General features: G+C 39.8%; 1 protein-coding gene across 1 annotated transcript in view; it reads left to right on the top strand.

Annotated features, from left to right (window-relative positions):
* Positions 1-24,924, top strand: part of oca2 (oculocutaneous albinism II) — a 133,091-nt gene that overhangs the window by 23,500 nt on the left and 84,667 nt on the right. Inside the window, exons 3-9 of the mRNA XM_088913271.1 lie at positions 10,779-10,877; positions 14,779-14,970; positions 17,635-17,692; positions 18,146-18,218; positions 22,985-23,142; positions 23,991-24,073; positions 24,609-24,762. Coding sequence (XP_088769397.1) covers positions 10,779-10,877; positions 14,779-14,970; positions 17,635-17,692; positions 18,146-18,218; positions 22,985-23,142; positions 23,991-24,073; positions 24,609-24,762 — 817 coding nt within the window. The remainder of the gene's footprint in view (positions 1-10,778; positions 10,878-14,778; positions 14,971-17,634; positions 17,693-18,145; positions 18,219-22,984; positions 23,143-23,990; positions 24,074-24,608; positions 24,763-24,924) is intronic.

Genomic DNA, 24,924 nt, shown 5'->3' with positions numbered 1-24,924 from the left:
AATTAGAAACCTACTTGTATGTCTTTGGAGGCTGAGGTGAGAACAGTGTGAGGTAGATAACACCCGGTTGGGTCCAAGGTAATTTACTGGCAAATTTACTGAAGCAGAAAAAAGAAGAATATACAGTAAGAAAGATGTGCTTTCTTTAAAGAAGCCAAGGTATCCAATTAAACAAATAGGTGTAGTGTTTCATAGCCGTTCAGGGACGCCAAATATGTAATCATAGTGGCTCTCTGAAGGCACCAGTTCTGTAGGGTTTGGGCATTTACTGAGACAATTATTAATTGTAGCAGTAAATCACAAAATTGATTCTTTTGATGGCTTTAGAATCCAACCATGCGACATAACTCAAACAACGCACACACACAGGTACTAATACACGAGGATACATTTATTAATACATAGAATATGCATGTAAACCTAACAGATCTTATCGAGAAGGTTATCAGAATACAAAAGATACTGTATATATTCAATCAGTTACGAAGTGTTACACATATCAAGAGGACATACGTTCAGTATATCATTCATTAAGACCGTTTCGTAAAGTGAACTTGGTTACAACTTCTACATTAGATACTCAAAACAAGTACATAACTCTTAGGAATTAAATTGATATCAACTGGTTGGGATAACAATTGAATTCTCGAGCTGTAATGCATTGAAGTTGAATACTCATCCAATTTCTGGGGATTCAGATCTCCTGCAGGCACAAACAATCAGCTGCAGGCTTGTTGCTGTCCAATCCGCGCTCTCTGGCTCCGTGCCAGGCTGTGCTGTGCGGCTTGCGATGGTGCGCTGCTGATGCTCACTGACCGGCTAGTTAGTGTTGGCTTTAACTAGCAAAGTTTGTGCACAGGAGAAAAGATGACTGTGGATCCCAGCAAGTCAGGAAGAGGACCGGTTCGTTCCTGATGAAGAGCTAGTTCTGAATAGTGATTCAGCTGTCCACAGTTCTGACCTGTCCACGAGGCCTGCTGCTGGTTACTCTCTGGCAACCTCCACTCTAGACTCTTAGAACAAAGGAAAGTTCTGGCACTCGGACACACTGGCCGTTCCGTGGTTGTCCGGGCTGAGTCTCGGGATGGTCAGGAGGCGCGCTGCGAGAATGTCCTGCCCTTGGGAGCCTTCTGCTCCTGGGCCGTCCTGCCCTGGAATTCTCCTTTGAATTCCCTTTAGAACAGTCCACAGAATCCTCTCCAGAATCTTACTGAATCTCCCGAATCTGAATCTTGTTGAATCTGAATCTCCAGGCCTGTGTTGCCTGTTTTTACCTGGAGGAACTTCAGCTTGTTGATTGGCTGAAAGTTCCATGGGCATCAGAGTCCCACGTGGGTTACTCAGCCCTACCAGTCCCTGATTGGTTGATCAAGGTGAGATATGAGTCACTTAGTCCTGACACTTAGTAATGCAGTCCAGATGTCCATCCGGCACTCCCTAGACTGATAGGCGCCAGTGGATGACCATTGATCATGATAGCCAGACTTAGCTAAGTGCATCCCCCTTTGGGAGCTTGCTTCTTATCAAAAGAAAAACATCTTAAATCAACTTGCATGAATTCTTTCTCTGTGGTTGCACCACAGAGATGGAGGGTGAGATGGGGCCTCCTTTAGGAGCATACCAATGCTTAACTCTGTCTTATTACAAGCATTGCCGCTACATATCCCCCCTTTTTGAAGGTCACGAGGTCCTGAGGCGTTGTTGCCTTCAAAACAAAACAGAGTTAAGTGATGTCCCTTGCCATTAGAACATTAATCTTAAATGTCTACATTACTCCTCGAGAATTCATACCGGAACCAGCATTGGGAACAAATAGGATGAATAACATCTGGAGTATGTATAAACACGGTAGGAGACATTATCTCAGTCTAGGAATTACAAATCAGGAAGTTCGCTGTCAATATCTGATACCTCTGTAGTAGATATTTGGGGAGAAGTCACTTCCTTTCTTTTGACATGCTACCTTTGACTCATTCATGCTACCCGGAGTACATCTTGATGTGAGAGTACATCATTCAGAGTACACTGTCAGTCATGATCCAGCTACCCGGCAGCAGTGTTACAATAACACCAGTTCCTGTTCCCAGCCCCCCGATAAACCAGAACACCTGTGTTGGGTATCTGCTAGGGTGGTTTGGAGGTTTGTTCCATTAAAGCAAACTCAACTACCTGTACCTCTTCAGGGCTTACTGTTTCTTGGATTTCTATCCAATTCAATAGTGTGGCACCTGAAGGCATCCATGACCTCAAGTTTGGTCTTATATTGTCTGGTTCCAGACCGTACAGTGTTAAGTTCAAGCTGTACTATGGCCTCCTCGGGAACTTACAGGAACTGTTTGATTAGGTAGCTGCATTGCGGTAGCTGTATCATGCCTGTCACAAGTCATAGTGTCAGTTAAATGTGGTGTGTTGACCAGCCATTTACGTCCCACCTGCTCTTCATGGGGTTCATTAACCTCCCTCTGCCCATTAGTAGCTTTACACCCTTCATTGGTGAATCGTTTAGACACAGCCAATGGATAGCTTTGGTAGCCATACCCATCTCAAGATTTGGAACCGAATTCAATCTTGGATTGCCTTCTGGGTGAGCTATGAGCGATGGGGTTAATGTCACATACTCCTCTACTGAGAAGAGTGGAATCAAGTGGGTTGGGAATTGTGCCGTGGCTAGACTGGCTACAGTGGCACTAAACTCCCTTAACAGGTCTTGTGTCAACATTCTGGCCTGTTGCACACAAGCATAAACCCACTGTATAACACCAACAATCATGTCCACTGGTTGGGGAATAAGGTTTAACCCTGTTGCATAGGAAGTTGCCTGTAGGATTTTCCCTAAGCTTTCCAACTTTTGCTGCTGTCGATACAGTCTGTCACTACCCTCTGGCCTCTCTGACACCTGCCTTCTTGGGGCAGTCAGGGTGAGAGTGCCAGTAGCACACAAACCTACCAAAAAGAGCAAATGCACAACAGTGGTGGCAGCAATCAGTCCTCCCAAAAGTCTTTTAGGGTGGCTGATCCCAGTCATCTCCTTCTGAGTGACTGTTGCCTTTCTAAGCTGGCGCAGCGTGTACATGGTGTCTTTCTCAGTATGCCATGTGGCATCTTGGGCACCAACATCCTGGAAATCTGGGGAGATCTGACACAGCTGCTGATGCTGCTCCTCCATTTCCAGGGCATCTGCTTTTTCGATTTGTTCATGCCTGTGCTCTAGGAACCCTGCAGGGGGTGGTGCAGCGGTGGAGCATGCCTGACCCTCGGCTCAGTGGTCATCTGGAGCACCTGAGTGATCTGGGATTGTTATCCCATTCTCACTGTTCAGGTCCACCCTGCACACCTCCTGATTGAGGAATCCCTCTATCGGCATGTTTACAATCGTTCGCTGGGGGTAGGTGTAGGACACCTGCTCGCTCCCCCCTTCCCTCGCTAGGGGTTCAGGGGGCAGCCCCAGCACTGGGATAGCTAGTTCATTGTCTTTGAACTTACTATCACCCACCAGGCCCATGTCAGTGCAGGCGGGGATTCTGACACCCCTCTTTGCGATGTCCTGCACTGGCAGGCGGGTGGCTTGACCATCCAGCTCCAGTCTGGCTGAACCACTGTTGGTCAGACTCAGACTGACAGACTGAGCTGGTGGCTGTAAGAAAACCGGCTCGGCTTTCATTCCCTGTCCCTTCTGGGGGACTGGGTGTGTTGGAAACCCTGCTGTCGAGGCAGGAACAATCAGGTCAGTCTCACTCACTACCTGGTAGTTGTGAGAAATAATGTTACCTGACTGCAGGTTCCCTGGGTCACAGCAGAGGGAATCGGCATCTGGGATCAGGTGTGTCCACAGCGCAGTAGTCTCAGCGTCCAGCTGGACCTCCTGTCTAACCTGTGAATGTTGCACCAGGGGCACCTGGTGGTGGCCCCATGACAGCTGCTCAAGCAGATCCTCACTAATAGAGGACCTCTCAGGGCTAAGGGTGAGGGCTACATCACCAACCTGCTCTCCTGCCATCTGGATCCCTTCCACCACTGCGGGGTGGTGGTCCTGACCCCTCTTGGGTGCCAGGGTGCACAGGGAAAGCTCCTTTTCATCGCCAGGTGGGGAGATCTGCTCCTCTTTAGGGATGTAAAAGGGGTGTGCTTTACCTGGTGGATCAGGCGGCTGCTTGGAGCACCGCTCCTGTGGCATGGAGGCTGTTGTGACCTTGGCCAGGGCACGACTTCCCTGTATATCTGGGAAACAAGATAATATTTTTATTTCTTGTCCAGAGGGAACAGAAGGAATCTCCGCATAGGCTTCTGTGTTCGGTGGGCACTGTGTGAGCACAGTCTGCCTCTTGGCCCCCCTTTCCTTCTGTACAGAAGGCTTAGGAGCCTTGACCTGTTTCCACACTTTGCCTTTCTGGTGATCCACCAAAGGTTCCTCTCTGAGTCGCATGCCCTTTTCTTTTTCTACCCGTTTGAGCTTGCCGTGTGACATCAAACACCTTTCAACCTCAGTGTCAATCAGTGTCTCACTGGGTAAGACATCTCCCATGGCAGCCTTGAGGTAAAAGCTTCCTGCTTTTCCTCTGTGTTTTACTGCCTGCTCTGTGACTTTAGGGGTGGAGTCAGCACTCGCTTGGGAGTGGCTGACCTCATCCAGGCAGGAACCCTTCCGCTCAATCAGATAGACTGAGGGAGGGAGAGGGGGCGGGTCTCCGCCTCCTCCAGTGGAGAGTATCAGCTCATTCACGCTTCCGGCAGCCTTGGGGAGCGGTTGTCCCTGTCCTAATAAAACTTGTTCAAGCCTGGCCAGGCGGGCGGCTACTGAATCCTTTTGTTCAGCTTTATCTAGCCCTTTTCCTCCCCCGGTGTTCTCATGGCACTTAGGACGCTGGGTGCGGTCCTGTGTGCATGCTTTGGAACGGGGCTTAGCCAGCTCAGGAGCCTGTGCTCCTTCAAGCAGGAGGGAATTAACCCTGCTGGCTCTGACGGCGAACACGGTCGCTTTAGCAGCTTTTTGCTCAGAGCGACTTTGGACATCATACTCCCAGGCTTTCTGCACGAATCTCTTAATATCAGTCATTTTCATGGTCTATGCATCTGTATGCATTAAGATCATCTTTCTGACTGATGGGTGGAGATTCGCAATGAATAAACCCTTGAAATGTGTGTTCTCTTCGCAACCCTCATCATTTCGCCCTGCAAAATAAGTTCGTCTAAGTCTCTCGTAATATTCGCGAGGGGACTCTGCTCTCTCGTGCTTAATGTTAAGAGCGGCGGCTATCGCGGCAGTCGGGTCAATAAACGCACTGTATTCTTCGATAAGTGCATGACAAAGCTGTTCAAAGTCATTACAGACTTCTTTCATCTGCCTAGCCATCCACTCATGTACAGCTCTGCTGGTAGTTTTCCTGACCAGAAACACTTTCTCCTGTTCTGTGGCGTTTGGCAGGTACTGCAGGTTATACCTGAGGTCTTGAATATAACTCTCGATATTATTCTCTGACACTGCGGGGTCAAATCTCTCTACGTCCTTCGCTAGCTCTCTCAGAGAATGGAGGTTTATTCTTCTAGCTTCTCCGCTGACGGAGATATGGAAGAGATCGTGGTCAGACTTGTCGCTGCTAGAGAGAGTGCTTAATAGCGACTCGAATTCAGACCTTTTAGCAACCATCGTTAAACTTAAAGAGTATTACTTTTAAGTACGAAATCACAGTTTTACCACAGAAAACCACAAGATCAAGTATGCAATCAACCCGGTAGATTGCAAAAGATCACAAAACAATCAAGCACTGCTTAAAGAGCAAGGGGAACTTTTTTTCTTTCGGCTTTCAGCACACTGTTGTAGCGGCGAGGCTTAATAATAAGGCAGAATTAAGTGTTTCTGAGCTTCCCAAATGAGGCCCCATTTCTCTGTTCATCTCTGTGGTGCAGCCACAGAGAAACTATTCATGCAAGATGATTTAAGGTTTCCTAGGACAGCTCCCAAAGGGGGATGCACTTAGCTAAGTCTGGCTATCATGATCAATGGTCATCCACTGGCGCCTATCAGTCTAGGGAGTGCCGGATGGACATCTGGACTGCATTACTAAGTGTCAGGACTAAGTGACTCATATCTCACCTTGATCAACCAATCAGGGACTGGTAGGGCTGAGTAACCCACGTGGGACTCTGATGCCCATGGAACTTTCAGCCAATCAACAAGCTGAAGTTCCTCCAGGTAAAAACAGGCAACACAGGCCTGGAGATTCAGATTCAACAAGATTCAGATTCGGGAGATTCAGTAAGATTCTGGAGAGGATTCTGTGGACTGTTCTAAAGGGAATTCAAAGGAGAATTCCAGGGCAGGACGGCCCAGGATCAGAAGGCTCCCAAGGGCAGGACATTCTCGCAGCGCGCCTCCTGACCATCCTGAGACTCAGCCCGGACAACCACGGAACGGCCGGTGTGTCCGAGTGCCAGAACTTTCCTTTGTTCTAAGAGTCTAGAGTGGAGGTTGCCAGAGAGTAACCAGCAGCAGGCCTCGTGGACAGGTCAGAACTGTGGACAGCTGAATCACTATTCAGAACTAGCTCTTCATCAGGAACGAACCGGTCCTCTTCCTGACTTGCTGGGATCCACAGTCATCTTTTCTCCTGTGCACAAACTTTGCTAGTTAAAGCCAACACTAACTAGCCGGTCAGTGAGCATCAGCAGCGCACCGTCGCAAGCCGCACAGCACAGCCTGGCACGGAGCCAGAGAGCGCGGATTGGACAGCAACAAGCCTGCAGCTGATTGTTTGTGCCTGCAGGAGATCTGAATCCCCAGAGATTGGATGAGTATTCAACTTCAATGCATTACAGCTCGAGAATTCAATTGTTATCCCAACCAGTTGATATCAATTTAATTCCTAAGAGTTATGTACTTGTTTTGAGTATCTAATGTAGAAGTTGTAACCAAGTTCACTTTACGAAACGGTCTTAATGAATGATATACTGAACGTATGTCCTCTTGATGTGTAACACTTCGTAACTGATTGAATATATACCTTTTGTATTCTGATAACCCTCTCGATAAGATCTGTTAGGTTTACATGCATATTCTATGTATTAATAAATGTATCCTCGTGTATTAGTACCTGTGTGTGTGCGTTGTTTGAGTTATATCGCATGGTTGGATTCTAAAGCCATCAAAAGAATCAACTTTGTGATTTACTGCTACAATTGAAAATTGTCTCAGTAAATGCCCAAACCCTACAGAACTGGTGCCTTCAGAGAGCCACTATGATTACATATTTGGCGTCCCTGAACGGCTATGAAACACTACACTGTATTGTCGTGTATGAAACCCGCGGCGTTTTATATGAATTATTCCGCTTGGTTGATTCATTTCAGTCTTGCCACGCCCACCCAGGGACGCCATAAATGTAGTGTTTCATAGCCGTTCAGGGACGCCAAATATGTAATCATAGTGGCTCTCTGAAGGCACCAGTTCTGTAAGGTTTGGGCATTTACTGAGACAATTATTAATTGTAGCAGTAAATCACAAAATTGATTCTTTTGATGGCTTTAGAATCCAACCATGCGACATAACTCAAACAACGCACACACACAGGTACTAATACACGAGGATACATTTATTAATACATAGAATATGCATGTAAACCTAACAGATCTTATCGAGAAGGTTATCAGAATACAAAAGATATATATTCAATCAGTTACGAAGTGTTACACATATCAAGAGGACATACGTTCAGTATATCATTCATTAAGACCGTTTCGTAAAGTGAACTTGGTTACAACTTCTACATTAGATACTCAAAACAAGTACATAACTCTTAGGAATTAAATTGATATCAACTGGTTGGGATAACAATTGAATTCTCGAGCTGTAATGCATTGAAGTTGAATACTCATCCAATTTCTGGGGATTCAGATCTCCTGCAGGCACAAACAATCAGCTGCAGGCTTGTTGCGGTCCAATCCGCGCTCTCTGGCTCCGTGCCAGGCTGTGCTGTGCGGCTTGCGATGGTGCGCTGCTGATGCTCACTGACCGGCTAGTTAGTGTTGGCTTTAACTAGCAAAGTTTGTGCACAGGAGAAAAGATGACTGTGGATCCCAGCAAGTCAGGAAGAGGACCGGTTCGTTCCTGATGAAGAGCTAGTTCTGAATAGTGATTCAGCTGTCCACAGTTCTGACCTGTCCACGAGGCCTGCTGCTGGTTACTCTCTGGCAACCTCCACTCTAGACTCTTAGAACAAAGGAAAGTTCTGGCACTCGGACACACTGGCCGTTCCGTGGTTGTCCGGGCTGAGTCTCGGGATGGTCAGGAGGCGCGCTGCGAGAATGTCCTGCCCTTGGGAGCCTTCTGCTCCTGGGCCGTCCTGCCCTGGAATTCTCCTTTGAATTCCCTTTAGAACAGTCCACAGAATCCTCTCCAGAATCTTACTGAATCTCCCGAATCTGAATCTTGTTGAATCTGAATCTCCAGGCCTGTGTTGCCTGTTTTTACCTGGAGGAACTTCAGCTTGTTGATTGGCTGAAAGTTCCATGGGCATCAGAGTCCCACGTGGGTTACTCAGCCCTACCAGTCCCTGATTGGTTGATCAAGGTGAGATATGAGTCACTTAGTCCTGACACTTAGTAATGCAGTCCAGATGTCCATCCGGCACTCCCTAGACTGATAGGCGCCAGTGGATGACCATTGATCATGATAGCCAGACTTAGCTAAGTGCATCCCCCTTTGGGAGCTTGCTTCTTATCAAAAGAAAAACATCTTAAATCAACTTGCATGAATTCTTTCTCTGTGGTTGCACCACAGAGATGGAGGGTGAGATGGGGCCTCCTTTAGGAGCATACCAATGCTTAACTCTGTCTTATTACAAGCATTGCCGCTACATAGGTAACCTAGTTGAGTAAAGACACTTTACTGTTTGTGTTACAAAATGCCCCCTGTTCCCAGTTTTAAATGCATTTCTCTGTTAGTTTCCACTGGTGTCTATTTATTCAAAGGTTATTGTAAATATGGAATACAAAACCATGATCTTAAATGTGTGTACGAGTTAAGGACTGGATGAAATGTTTGGTTTTTGGTTGTATGTTTTATTGGGTGCGTTAGAACAGCTCTCCATGTTTTAACACCAGCTCCAAATAATCAACGAGAATGGTTATGCAAGAAGGAACAGGAACAAAACATGTGGTCTGCCGGCTACATCAAATAAAGATATAAAAACGCACACAAATCCGGTTTATTTAGAAGTTGAATTACTAAATGGCAGAAATTCTTGAGATTATAGACACCCTTGTAAGCACTGTTCTCAACAACATTGGTGTGCTCTCTATGACTCCATGACTTGTTCTGCATAAGCTATAGAATGCAGTGATGTTTGTCAGTCAATTTCTGGCTATCCACCCGGCTCCTGAAAGACAGAACTGTACATTTCATTTACTACAGTTGGCACACTCATTGCCCAAAGCATATACAGTATAAAATATTTATTTCATAAGAGATCTGGAATCAAAGGGTACAGGCTTCTTGTGCACCTACTGTAAGTCATATCTCATGTGCTTTAGGTCCAGACTAGACTTTGAACAGAGATATGGTACAATACAATGGCAGAAATTAATTTCTTTTCAATTCACAGCTCAACACTTGCTACCCACACATATGGTAAAGGTGGAATAAAATGGAGTATCCTGAGACACATTACTGTCAGAGGAGAGGGCACAGAACCAAAGCGGTCGAATTCTGAATCAGAATGCCAGGCTGAGTACCTGCACAGTGCAAACAATCTATTGCATCTATAATGCTACTGTGCTGGATAAAGAACTTCTTAATAGATGCTTAAATGTCCAGATAAAAGCTGCTTCTGTGAACCTTTGTAAATGTACATGACTCTGAAACAGGAATACTTTTTATAGCTGTTTTAATGAACTGTTTGAGAGCTGTGGTGAGCCAAGGACACCTGCTGCTCAAAACCCTCAGTGTAGCCCAGAACGTATAGAACTGTGCTGTATCTAAAATGAACTGCAGCTTGAAATACCTCAAGAAAAAACTGGATCATGGGGCAGAATGTTCTAAGTAAGACATTCCCTTTGTTCACTTCAAAGTAGTTGGGTTTGTGGAAAAAAAAAGGAAGTTTTAATTGTTGTTGGCTAAAAAGAAACCATAAAACTCAGAAAAACTTAAAAGGAAAAAAGGTATGAAGGTGAAGCAGATAGAGAGCTTCATTTCCACTTTGACAGGTTTAAGATGATTAGCATGACAGCTGACAGATATGAAGATGGGGCCCACTTAAGAAATACTGTATTTCTATGTGAGAAGTGAAGGCACCCCTTTCTCTTTAGTGTAGCATCTTGAATTGGGATAATTATTTAAAAAGAATGTTTGGTGACTTTCTTTGTTTTAGTGCTGTAAAGAAAGCTTATGAAACATTCTTCCACTGAAGGAAGACTTGAAAGTTTAGAACTGAAAATTACTTCCATAGAAGAAAAATGGAAAAATAGGGCAGGGCAACTCATTCATAGTGACATGACAATGTGAGGAGTTTTTTTGAAAAGTGTAGTTTCTGCTGCATGCAAGAACTAAGCAGGTATCTTCAACACATTCTCTATTGTTACCAAGGCTTTTGAAATTGGCAGGAGCAGCTTTTCTTTTGGAGCTATGATGAACACAATTAAAAAACAAAGAAATGAATAACAAAAGCAGACTTATCAGTATGTTTAAAAATGAAACTACTTCATCTACATGTTTTCTTTATGAGGTGGCAGAGCCCAGTCATTGCTTTTTATTAACTTTCATAAATTCATTTTTCTCTCTTTTCTAGCAATAACTTCAGTGTAATTAAATTCCTGAAAGGCAAGACCAAGAGAAGTGGTTACAATGAGAAATCTCCATTGCTGAAAATGTCTTCTGAAGATGAAGGGTATGTTTTTTTTTTGGATTCTCTTCAGATTGAATAGTGGTTACCCCAGGTAAACTTAATTCTAAGCTTGTCATGCAAACCAAGAAAGCATTTCAGCCTAAAATGTACAGTAGGTTTATGCAGGTTTCATTTCTGTGGGTATTGTGGAATCTTAGGGAAGACTCTGGATATTTTAACAGTCTCATGCATTCACTGTTTTATCAAGATTTGGAATCTGGATGTTAAAAATACTGTATATTTAGATCTTAAAAACAGATACAAGCAGAAAAAAGGATGTAAGATTTAGTTACTTGCTCTACAATTCTTCTGAAGATCTTTGAACCAAAATGTGTGAATTACTAGTCTTGATAGCTCATGATATGTACTGCATTAACAGAGTTACAGTATTTAACTTGAACCTCCTTTTTATTTCTCTTATTCGACATGGAGGAAAAGGGTGAACCCTGTTATGCAAGTTATTGTCACAGCCAGGGAATGAAATTGGAAACCTTAGGTTAAACAGAAGTCCTTTCCTTGATCTTTAAGCCCAGATTCTTCTCTCATGCAGTGACAGTACTGATTTATACTTCCCAAAGGCATTTGATAACTTTAATCTAAAGTATCACCCTGCTGTGTCACCACACTGTTCTAGTCATGTGCAATCCTTCTTGCAATGTGAGAAATGATCTGAAATTAGAAACATAAATAACCTATTTCCCCTTTCATCATTGTTCATTTCTAGATGTAGAATATTAGGAATATTGGAGGTTACGAATCACAGGTTCCACGCCAGTGCAGTTTTAAGAATGAAAGCAATTAACTCTTCAATAAAACCTCCTCATGACTTGCTATTATAGTCTGCTTCTATTTCAGCTTTCTGCTCAGAAAGCTATTAAATGTTATACTGCTCAGCACAATTTATCACTTCCCACTCCAAAATGCATAAACGGTTTTCCTGAGAGTGTTGACCTTAAGAAACCCTTGTCTACTACAGTTCTTGAAATCATGAGAAGAGTGAAAGTTGTAGTTAGTAGGTTTAACATTCATGGAAGGAAATGTATGACCATATGTCATTTAGAGCATCCAGATAAATCATTTATTCGCTCATAAAAGGTTAAAACAAAGGTGTTCTTCACAGTGAACTTCTACTTTTTCTTGACCCATTTAAAAATAACTTGACAGCGCTGAGCTGCATTTTTTATACTGTATTTTAGACATAGATTATTCCCATAGAATCACAAGGTTGCAGATTTACTTGCTGCATTTTTTCAATAGATTTTTATTTCACATCTGATGCGGGTGAAGTAGCTTTCAAAATAGTAAGGACAGAGTAGAGAAACATTTACAGAACTAACCATGATTATATGTCAATTATATATGAAAATATTATGTCAGACTTTATCTCCATTATGATCTTGAACAATTGTGCTACTGTATTTGTAGAGGACTAGTTAGTCAAAAAGTCTTCAGGTTTATGAAATATTAAACACTTCAAACAAGAATACACCCAAATTAAATGTGCACAGATTATCAGAATAATCCATAAATGACATTTTCACAAGTTTTATACAATTTTACGATTCACAGTTTTTTTTTTGTCTTGGAGTCAGTAAAAACCAGAACTACAGTTTCATCTACTTTCTTGTAAAATTTAATCAATAGATAAGTCATCTTTACATCCTGATTTGAAGAAGTCTGTGCATTGTCACTTTTTAAAATTTGCTTCTGCCAAAAAATGTGGAGATTTGAAATTGGCTCGTGATTAATTTGTCAATTCATAGCTCTTCAAACAAAATATTTTCTTGTTAAAATATTAGAGAACAGAAAAACTCTGTGAGGATAAACTTTTGCTTTGGACAGTCAATCTGGAATTAACAGCTATTTGTTTTTTGCAGTGAAACTGCAGAACAGCTATTTGTCATCTGCCAGTGGTAAAATTAATCAGGAAACAACAGTCGGGTCAAAGACATGGTTAAAGGGACACTGTAGGACCAAACCATATACCGGAAAAACTGTATCTGTTGTGGAAACTTATTTTGATCACCCAGATAAACATGACTTACTGAAACTTATGTAAAATATGCCGAATGCTGATTTAAATATTATTGCATTTTCATAACATTTAAAAAGTGGCTTTACTTACTGTACAAACCCAAATACAGTACATGTGATGATATTCATATGACGTTTTTTACTGACTAAAGAAACATGTAATACTTAACAGCTCTCTGTTGTTTTTTTTTCCCTCTCATGCTTTTTATTTCTGGGTTTTATGTCTTCACTCAGACATTTGCATTGCCTCCCCATTGATCACAATTTCTTGATATGCTTTAATACTTCTACAATAGCACCTGATACCACTCTCATACAATTTTCATGAGATATCTTCATCTGAGCTACAATTGATTATAATATCTGTCAGCTGAAATCAAATGCCTTGAAAAATAAAAGTACTCAGTCTTCTCTGTAAACCTTTGATTTGACAGTAATCTATTTCTGTATCTTCAGTTCTTCGTCAATATTTATCTCGCATTTCATGGTCTTGACGTACACCTGTCTGAAAGAACAGCCTGTCTATTATTTATAAAAACAATTATATAATTCCTTTCTTTTGTCCTTTCTTTCTGTCATGCTACTCTGTATCCTTTTTATAGCTTTAGAAAAAAAAACAGATAACCCAAATGTATCCTTAAATTACTGTGATGTTTGTGATTGAGGTTCAGAAATTATAGATCCTGTCATCCTTTGCTGTCTCTAATATTGGAAGTTTATCATATTTAAAAAAAATAGGATTAAAAAACAGTGAGAATTCTCTGCATGGGTATTAACAATGTGCTTGTTAGGATGCACCAGTTTCTTTCTTTAGGGTCAGATTTCAATTTAATTTTGTGCTTCCTTATTGTAGGTTAGCAGACTGTACAGGCATCTCTGTGATTGTATACAGCAAACAGAGCAATAGCTAATATGACCAACATATTGATGTTCCAGGGATTTTTATTAAATATTAATCTACTGTATTGATAGGATCATTTCATGAATACACTGTGAGTTTTAACCATTACATACAGTAGATGGTTAGCTTTAATGACAATTACATAATCTTGGAAATTTATTGGTTTAACTATCATGATGATTTCCCTGTTAAACTCTTTTTAGGTGGCATAAATCACATTTGGAACATTTTGTATTATTTAAGAGTGTCTCTTAAGTACATTAGAACTGCAACTCCTGCCTTTCAGTGAAACTCTGTGTACTGGATATAGAGAGTAACACAGGACTTGTTACTCTGTGTTTTTGTCACAGCAGAAGTGTTTTGTATTTGGTTTCCATTGTTCAGTCAGAAAACTCTGTAGACCACTCTTTAATACTCAATATCAGTAATATATGATTGAATGATGGAAGTTAACTTGGTGTTATGGCATGCTTTGACATGGATTGAGACAAAAGAACAGCTGAGTACTCGTTTATTTAAATTAACAGAGCTTGGACTGGTTGATTCTGTAGTGTCCAATCTGTGCTTGTGCATCAAGGTCCTGGGTTCAATCCCAGGTAGGGGCAAGTAATGTATCTTGCTCCAATTCCTTCCAGACGGCTCCCAGGTCCACTCAGCCTGCTTTCCAAATGAGTACCGGGGGGTTAATCCTTCTGGGGGTAATAGGCTGGCTGGAGCGTGATGCTGACCACATCACCTCCACCTCCAGTGTCGGATGGTTGAGAAAAATGGTGGCCTTTCCCCCTCATTCTCCATGGGCCTTCATGGAAAGGGGACCTAACCTACCTACCATGTCATTTTACTAAATTTAACCAATTAATGCTTCTTTCATGTAATCAACATTGACATCATCTAGAAACATAGTTTTCACTTAGAAAAAATTTTTCAGTCTATTAAGTGGTACCTATTTGTTCTGTTTTTACTCCACAGTATTACTTATATGGCACTTCACGATCCCACTTTCACAAATGGAGATGAATCTTGGGAAAGCAGTTCTGCAGAGCTGGAAAAAAGGTGTCATCTTGGAAGTGAAGTTACAAGTCTTTCAAGATCTACTTCCACTGAGAAATCTGATCCGCTGGATAACCTTAATTTAAACTTCACTCTGTCCAACAGTTTAAGGTAATCTTACTTTCTTCATCTACAAAAGTTGAATAGCATACTTTTGTTCTAGAGTGGTAACAGAATGTGAGCTGTAAATTGAGCCAGGGTTTGTACTTTAGTCCTCAGATACTAAACAGATCCTTTAATTAAATCAATCCACTTAATTGTTTAAATATGGGAAGAAAGTGTTGATATTTTTCTAATAAAGAAAAGTATTTTTTCTATGGAGTAACTGAAAAGAATTGAACCAGATTGTGCTGTTGCCCTGGTGTGATGGAGACACACATCCAGCTTATAGGTTGTAAGGGAATCCATTCAGGGATTAATTTATCCTATGTAAAACACACACGTTTGACTAGGTACAATCAATTGGTTCAATTTTTGATGCCAGTACTTAAATAGTTGGTCATCCAACTCAACCAATTCTAACATCACATAAATAATCTTTACTTCTTGGTGCATAAAATTATACTTAAAATAAAATAGTAGGCAAAAGATAAAGCCAATTTTCTGAGGCCTACTGTAGAATTAGTATACTTCTCGTATTTGGCAACAGTGTTACCACCTTACAGCCTGATCTCTTTAGCTCTCAGAAGCTAAGCAAGGCTGGCCCTAGACAGTACTACTAGGATAAGAAATATTCAAGGCAAACTAGGTTGCTGTTACAAAGGATTGTTGATGGCCCAATTTGATTGTCCTATACAGTAGTAGCACTCTTCAGTATGAACCTACAGTAAATTCCAAATCAACACCCTTACTCCATGCTAACAGAAGTCTTTGTGCCACAGAAGGTGTTTTTTTTATTAAACTACTGTAGTGTCCTCCTACTATAAAGAAAAAAATGAATAAACCTAGGGTGTACATTTTAAATGTTAATAAAATACATGGTTACAATGCTGGTAATTGAAAATTAAGTTGAAAAAAATGCTACAAAGGTGAATTATTCAAATAGTTCAAATGGTTTAGTAAAACGTTCACCATCTTTACAGACAGATATTACCCCTGCAATATGTACTTTATACTGTATATTGTTATATTTAAAAACAAAATCTCAGCGTCTATATCCAGCCAAGGTTTTGCCAGGAATAACTGAAGAACAATCATATGGAGCCCTTACAAATTAGTGTTGTGAATAACCCACTCATCTGAGGGCTAATCAGTGTAGTGACAGAAACATGTTGGATTGGATGCATTTTTATGGATGCAAAAGAAAAAACAATTTTTCAAGGCAGTATTTGCTCTTGCTTATAAACTAGCACACTCACCACATTTCTTTCTCTAATCAGGTTAAACATCCATGAAACCGCTATGAATGTGAGTCTATCCTCAGTGTTTTCCAGTAATTTCAGTTTTTCATGCCATCCTTTGCCCATCCTCATACTGTATATCTGGCATCTTTGGGCTGAAACAATTGAACAGAAGATCACTAGTTAAGAAACAGAGATGGGGTGGTGTGCTTGTGTGCAGTGCACAACTATTCCTCCGGCAGACCTGTCAGCAACTGTTTATGTGCCTGTCTGCTGAGCTTTTGCTGAATATGGGACTCTTTTGTCTTGCTTGCTGCAGCAAGGTGTCTGTAATACATGTCAGCACAGGTTTTGCTGTGCCTGGAAAAGTGGAACAGAAAACAAATAAATGGATTTTAAAAACAAGAGCTTGAGGGTCTGTATCAGAAATACAGTAATCCCTGAACATAATTGTGTAGCTCTAATTGGGTATATAAAGTGGGGCATCTTATTTTAAAGAGATTTAAATATTTTTGGCTGGATACCAAGGTACACAGGATAGGCCTAAATTGCTCAAGTGTGTTGCAAGTACAGTACCAAGAGCTTTGTGGTAATACTCCTCAATCTAGATTTAGTTTTTTAGCCTGTACTGTACATTCATTATTCGGCCGCAGTGTATACATAAAACTGATTTGTAAGATCTTGAGCTTAAAAAGGAAAAAAATACATATGGGTTTTCTTTGTTGCCAGTTTGCACATGGCGTAAGTGCTTGCTGTACCTGGACTTGACCTGGAAAATGATTGTACTGTAGGTTGGGATAGAAAGATTTGTTTTAGCAAATCTTTTCTAGATATTTTTTTTTTTTTTTTGGTAAATCATTGTGATGTTTTCCAGCTCGGTATTTAATTTGCTTTTGTTTAAAACACAATAAAAAGCGAAAGTAGACTAGATTAGGACCTAACTTTTCACCAAACTTCTGTTATAAACTCAATTTGCTACAGTTTTGTCACAGTAGTTGAAATCTACATGTTGATAGCACTTGCCTTGGAGCAATTTATCTCTTGGGTTCAAGCTTAACACACAATACCTGGAGATAGAATGATCTTAGTATTATCAGTCTCTCAGTATTGTGGATTGTTTTGAAGTATTTTATTATATACATAATGTAGCCTTAAACAACTAGGAAAACATCATAATTCTTACATCAAGAATTCTATTATACATGAAAACAGCTTAATATTTTGACCACATATCTTTCAAAAATATATTTGGTAGGGGAAACAAAATTCTTCACAATAACATTATCACAAACAATATGCAGTTTTTTACTGAGGTAAACATGATGCACACTGCTACAGTAATTGTTTCACAAACATTGAAGAAAAGCTCCACATTCCAAGAGTAATAAAGAGCATCTTCTTAAATTAGCTCAAATAAGTATAATTTCTCTTCCAGGTATTGCTTAAGCATTTGCAAAATATCCACTATTTTTGCCATCGTTATCATCTGTTCAGTAAGTATGGTTTGCAATGTTTTGGACATTTAGGACAGTATAACCGCCTGCCTGTTTTACTCTGGATATATTCATTTTGCTTGTTCTGCTCAGAATACTGAATATCATATCTGTGTACAATTATTAATACAATGCGGGCACAAGACAGTACAATATTTTGCTTTTGTCATATTTACAGTTCTTAGACTGTTATTATTTGAGGGTACAGGACTCTATGCTGAATGAGTTAGTGCAGTAACAAAGGGCAAGAGTCTTGTACTTAGGATTTTTGTTTGGGATATAGGACATTTTCTACTTTGGCAGGGTGTTTCACATTTCTGCAGAGTTTGGGAGGTCCAGAAAAGTTAATAAATAATAAGAAAGAATAAGAATGAATCATTATTCCTATTACAAAGGTATACAGTTAATTTAACATGGCTTTTACAGGGGTGTCCTTTTTTGTCCTCATTTCAGCTACTTTTCAGCATGTACCCTGATCGTGAAAGCCCCTGGCAAATGATAGCTGTTTCAGCTGATGAACGCTTTTGTATCCTTTGTTCCTGATTATTTCAGAGGTGTCAGTTTTTTTTTTTCCTTGTTTATGCTTTTTGTGGACTGGTGGGTGTTTCGCTGATGGTCTGATAAAGCCTGATAAGACTGACAGTTTAAATATGCTATTGCAGACTCAGCTGGCTGCAGCACTTGTCTGATGGATGGAGTTTTCCAGTGTCTACTGATTTACTTGTCTTTTTTGGACAGCAGTTCTTGGTATTACGTTTGCCGGCATAAGGAATAGGTCACTTCATTTAAAATTATATGTTAGCTTTCCATTTTGTTTACTTAGCAAATTGGAATGAGAAACAATGAGTAGCTTTCCAGCATTTCATTCTCAGTACAGTATTTTGAAGCCATTGTCGTTTGGTAAAAATGGATAGTAAGATAACGTAACATTACACATTCAAATTATATTAGTGTCTTCTACTTGTAAATCCCCAACTGTTATTTGTCCCAGGCTCATATAGAGGCTTTCTTGAATGTTGGGAAAAACAAGAAGAAGCAACCTTTATAAGGTAACAATATGTCTGAGATTTAGTAAAATCCTCTCACAAAGCCTAACAGAAAATGAAGAAGTTAATGTAGTTGGATACATGTGTACAAAATGAAATTCAGTGATTTTTCATGGCAGGTTTTCTCTTTCATTTTAACCAAACCCCAAAGAATAATATTATGCTGGTTTTTGTACTGTATGTTGCAAGTATTCTATATAAATATTCCTGTCTGTTCAGGAGGGATGACTACAACTTTAATCTCAACTGTTTTCAATCATAATGATTCCTGTCGTACTTTCTTGTAAGTTATACATATCAAATTCTAATTCCTCTTTGTTGCATTTTGTCATCCCTCCTCCTCCACCTCATCTTCACCATCGGGAACAGTATGGCTTGGTTGCCTTTGTTAACTTAGCCAAGCAGGTTAAGTTACTGTACATGTCAGCACACTAAAAATACTCATTGAACAACCCCACACATATCTATTTCATGGGTGTCATCACATCCCACAAATATTTTCACTTTTGTTTTAATTAATTTACGCTAAATATTCTTTTGGTGAGAGAGCGTGTTTCACCAAATCCCCTGTCTGATTTAAAGTATTGACACTGGCACAGACCCACCCTGTCCATGTGTTTTACAAACCAAAATACTGGCTTTTGCTAGAATTCTCTTGCATTGTCCTCAGACCTGTGCTGTATACTGTATCTACTGAAGACATTTCTCATCAAAACTGTTAAATCACTTTTGTCTTCTAGTTGCCTTACAATTCATCATTCTCTAGTTTCTACTGTTATTTTAAAAAATTTGCTTAGTACAGGTAAATATTGAACCATCCAAAGCCTTATCAAATAACAGGGTTAACGTAGTACAATGGCTATATGATAATGATAATATCCAGATTCTTCATTATGCATGCAGCTGTCTTTGCTTTGAGAAAACTGATACTTTATGGTGAATATAATATTTTATTATGTCCTCTAGAAACCTAGTAGGCCGAGTCAGGCCAGGAGAATATTGGATTAATGGATGTTTACATTTGAAAGACTATCAAACGTTTGCAAGTGTGTCCTTACTCTGGTCAGTAACCTCCAAAGTAAATGTTCTGAATGGTCATTGTACTGTATATTTATACAATAATTATGTTTTGGAAAACAGGAGCATTTTGAATGTTCCAGGGATAAAACTGATAAAAACTAATTTAACACGTTTTCAATAACATCAAAAACATGCACATACTGTATAGTAAATCCAAATTTCTGCCTTGCCAAGGTTCAAAGGAAACTCAGCCTTTACGTGTCTAAATCAAGGACAGAGATTTAAGCAGACTCATTAGTATGAACTGGTCTTCATACTGTATAAGCTGATGGAAATTCAAGGGATGGAAGCTGTGAGACATTATGGGTAGGTGCCGGATGCTGCCCAAATTCGTGACTTCAGTGACCCTTCTCTTCCCACTGGGCCTCATACCGTACTTGATATGTGTGGTCAAGAGTTGGTGTGAAGGCAAACACAGAGAACTGTCCCATAAAACTTACACTAATGTCACGTCATATCAAGCAATTGTACCACTTCTCATTCTTTTCTTCAATATGCTATTGCTCCCTAAATGGGGGAGAGCAAAACTTAAATATCCTCTGCCCCCTAGAGCGCACCTACCCACCAGAGACTGGCATTTCAGCATTAATGAAATGACCGGGATCGTAATTTGCAATGATTACCTGAAGCCCCAGAGCATGTGTTGGATGTAATTTGTTCATCACAGCCCTCAGAGGCAGAAAGCACTACAGGTGAGGCAAGGTCAGCATTCAAATGATTATCACTTAACAAGATCTCTGAGGAGGACTCATTAATATTCGTTCCTTGAAAAGGCTGTCTACTTTTCTAATTGAGGTGTTCAAAATGGGTAATGGCTCTGACCATCTGCAAGAGGTAGCAGCCCAGACATGGAAAGTCATTTGTATTTTGTTACAGTGTTTGAATGTTATACAAAACAATGCAGTTATAAGTAGAAGAGGAAATTTCAAAGTTAAAGGAATGAGGAACTCAACTGTAAAACAGTGTACTGTATTAGGCCCACCCATACACAGTTTTTACTGTACTTTGACAGTTGGCTCTGACCTTCTAGCATTCTCTAGCAGTCTCCCTTATACTAAATTTGAGAATAAGAATATATTTCACCTTCTGCATATGCTTCACCATGGGAAGCAAACTTCAAAGGGAAAAATGGATTTTCCCAGAGCTAATCCTGTATTCCCAAATGTAAATGGAAACAGTAAGCACATATGGTATCCTTTCCTGACTCAAAGAAGGGCACTGTTAAGTCTTGTTTAGTAAGAAATTAGAGAACAGTTGGAAAAGCTTTGTCTGTTAGTGCAAATGTCATCTAATGAATTGGATAAAGTACTAAAGTACTTGTACGTCAACACAATCCAGTGAATTAATTATCTGTCACCTTGCTTAGCTACAGTGCATTTTGCTGAATTACAAATGAAGTATACAGTACACATTTCACATACAAGTGAATATTTTTTTATCAAAATTAAATAAACTCAGCCTGAACATTTTCATGAGTGAAAGAAAATGCAAAGACCAATCAAAATACAGCACAGTATATAGATTGCACAACTATACATGCCCTTTGCTAAATAAAACTAAATTATTTAATGTGCACGAAATGAACTTAAATGTGTCACACAATTAGTTGCTTAATCTCTGTGTGAAAGTGGTTGATTTTAGAATAATTACACCTTATAGCAAATCTACGACCACCGTCTTTTGGAGGTCCTGACTCTCTGTGGTCATTAAAAATCCCAGGGTGTTTCTCGAAAAGAGTAGGGGTGTAACCCCGGCGTCCTGGCCAAATTTCCCATGCCTCCTAATAATCCCCCTCTATGAATTGGCTACATTACTTTGTTCTCCTTCTCCACTCCGACGGCAGGCGGAGCGACGCGCCGGTTGGAAGTATTCTCGGTCGCATTTAATGACAACGTCAGCTCAAAGATTTGGTTCAAACCACCAAATGGAGAGGGGCATGCCGACAAGCGGACCCTGCTGATGCAGGATTAACGCTAGGAAAGAGAGAGAGCAAATCTACGACCAGACATGAAATTTGGTAACCATCAGTGAAACCTCATGCTTTTAACTTTTAAAATGTATCATTCATCAATTAATATAAAAAGAATAGTTTAAAATCATCACCTTTACTACTGTGGTTGTTATTCTGGATACAAATGGTTCTAAAAAAGCACCATGGTGTACTGAATGATAATATCCTTTATTATGTTACAACTGCTTCTTGTACACGAATTATTGAAATTGACATAAATAATTTTCTTTTGCAGGTACACTGTGCAGAAGACCCTTTGTATTACACTAGTCAATACAGACAAATGTTGTGGTGTTCCTTTGAAAAAAAAGGTTAAATTTTAGGACACATTATATTTTTACATGATCTCAGTCATAATGTAGAAAAAAAATATTTTTTATAATTTAAGATTATTTTGTAGTCTTGGTGAAGAAGACGACAGCCTTGAGTTTTGTGAATTTTGGGGGAAAAAAGCTTGCTGAACACATTACCTCTGTTCTCTGTTCAGTTCTAATGTCCCACTCTGACTAATGATTGCACTTTTTTAACAGACAAAGAGACCTTCACATATCAGATCAATCGGATATTATTTGTAAAGTGGCATTTTATTCCTTGCATCTCAAGGTGTTGTGGAAAAATAACTAAAAGATGTTAAGAATAAGACAATACAAAAATTATTTCTTATTTTTAAAAAAGTGCAGAGGAAAATTTAATCTGATGCACACACATCTGAAGACAGTTCTGTCTTCTATTGGTCGCAATTTACCAACCAATTTGTGAGGTCAATTTGAATGTCATTGGCATAAAAATGACAAGCAGTGCCATATTTTTAAAGTATTTGACCAAAGGTTAACATAGGATATTATTGCTGTTGTCCAATTACTGTTATTTGAATCAATTCTATCCTCTTCTCTCTGTACAGCATTTCATTTAACAGGGTGCAGGGGAGTATACGGGAAATTGCAATTTCAACACAGTGCTCACATTTTTAGGCAGCACTGTGGAATCTTTTGAGTTACAGAATGAAAATACACACAGTAGTACAACTTTGTTAAATGTGTACTTTTTTTACTTACACAATGCCACAATGAGCTGAATAGTTCCTTTATAAAATGTGATGTATTTTACAGTTTGCCTTCACTTCCAAGGTTACTGTCTTTAACAGATTGGTTCCAGCTATGAATCTTACAGAGTTCAGAGACAATGCCCTTTTAAAAGTCCAAGTGGCAGGACCCTTCATTGATAATATGGCTGGTGAGACAACGGAGGAGTACGTTGTTGTCCAGGTGGACCAGAATGAAGAAGCTGGGATGAGGAGGAGACGCCCCCAGCAGGTTCTGATGACCTATGGCATTGATCCCTTCAGTCTACCCTTCTTTTCCCCGGGCTGGCCAGAGATCAATTTTCATGATCATTTTCTTCTAATATATTATGCTGCAAGACCACTCCTCATTGGTGGTTCTGGTGACAAAACCATTGATTTCCCTATCGATTGGTTTACTTGCGTACATCATCTCTGCTGCTTGTTTTCAGGATTCAGTTTGTCACTTGTAAAAAGTGAAAATGAAACTTAATGCAGATTAAAAGAGGAAGCTAAGTAATACTATTTCAGATAAAACTCTTTAAAACTGAGCCAAGACTTCGCTGAATTATCAAGAAATGGAGTGAATGAGACCAGTAGATTGACTGTTGTGTTATGTAATTGACATCATAGTACCAAGAATGGCATATCTGCTAGAAATGTATTGTAAAGGTAAATGAAAAAGAAAAGGTTTTCCAGTTTGAGAAAATAATTATTTTTTCTTGGTTCTGAATTGTATTCTACTGTAAATCTTATATGTAATATAAGACACACATTTATCCTACTTCTATAGCAAAAAGTTAGTTATTTTGTTTAAAAAACCTCTTAGTAAACTTCACATGAGAAAGATTTACAGCTTGCTCAGAATGTCTTGTCTTGGTTTGGTTTTCTTCTTAGTGGTATCTTGTTACAATTCCCACGTGAAGCTCAAGATGTGCTCGGTTCTTGAAGCTGTACCTACAGTAGATAAAGCAAACAGACCTTAATTAGAAATAACACGCAGTAATAACATATACAACATACCGTACACAAAAAGTGAGAAAGGTACAGAAAAAAACGCACACAAAAAAAGAGAAGCTAGTTGTGTTCTTTTGTGCGCAGGTAATTTACAACTGGACCATACCGGTAAATTCCCAAAGAAATGATCAGATACTGAAAACTAGGACCTTTGAGGTGATCAACAGGTAGGTTTTATATTGCACTTGACAACAAATATATATATATATTATTGTAGCTAAACAATGAACAGTGGGCTGATACATACTGTATTTTTTCATTAAATATTCAACAGAGCTTTCCACAGTGTCTATGAAGGATATTGTATATCAGTCCTTAATAATAGTTGAGAAGGTCATCTTTGTTCTGGGGATCTCATATTTTAGGATGAAATTCCCTTATTTACTGTACCCTTCTATTTTCATTCAGACTTTCTCTTCAATGAGATAAACCAAATCATAAAAACAGGGAAACATATTAATGGTGCAGGTGTTAATGGAAGGATTTTGTAAAAGCCCAGGAGCAATTTTATAGCTGGAATAACTGTTTTTGTTTTGTTATTTACAGATACTGTATGTGAAAACACTAAGTGAAAAAGCTCTGTGTAGTGTTTAAAGTCTTACCTAGCAGACTGTACAGTGTGTATTGTGTAAGAGCAGGAAAATGCAGACAAATCGACAACAGAGACCTTTGTTCATTATTTTCTTTTGCTTGTCTCTGCAGTGGCCCCATCTCTATAAGCATCCAGGCACTTCTGCAGGACACTCAGGTTGTTCCATTGTCGATGAGCCTTCAGTCCCTCTATGCCAGTGTGGAGACTCAAGTTGTAATCGCAGGAGTCATCCTAGCTGGAGTTTATGCTCTTATTATATTTGAGGTAACAGGTCACTTATTTAATCTGTGCATCTGCTGACCCTATTCTCTGTTTTTCGCCCACTGTTTCACTGTTCCAGATGGTACATATCTGGAATCTCATCCAGTGGCTTGTCTGTACAGTATTTCTAACTTTGAGAGCGCAACTTACTGGACTATGAAAAAA

This window comes from Atractosteus spatula, chromosome 4 (assembly GCF_055471065.1).
Source record: "Atractosteus spatula isolate fAtrSpa1 chromosome 4, fAtrSpa1.hap1, whole genome shotgun sequence".
Lineage (NCBI taxonomy): Eukaryota > Metazoa > Chordata > Actinopteri > Semionotiformes > Lepisosteidae > Atractosteus > Atractosteus spatula.
Note: the sequence above shows the minus strand (reverse complement) of the source record. Positions and strands in the feature narration are given on the sequence as shown.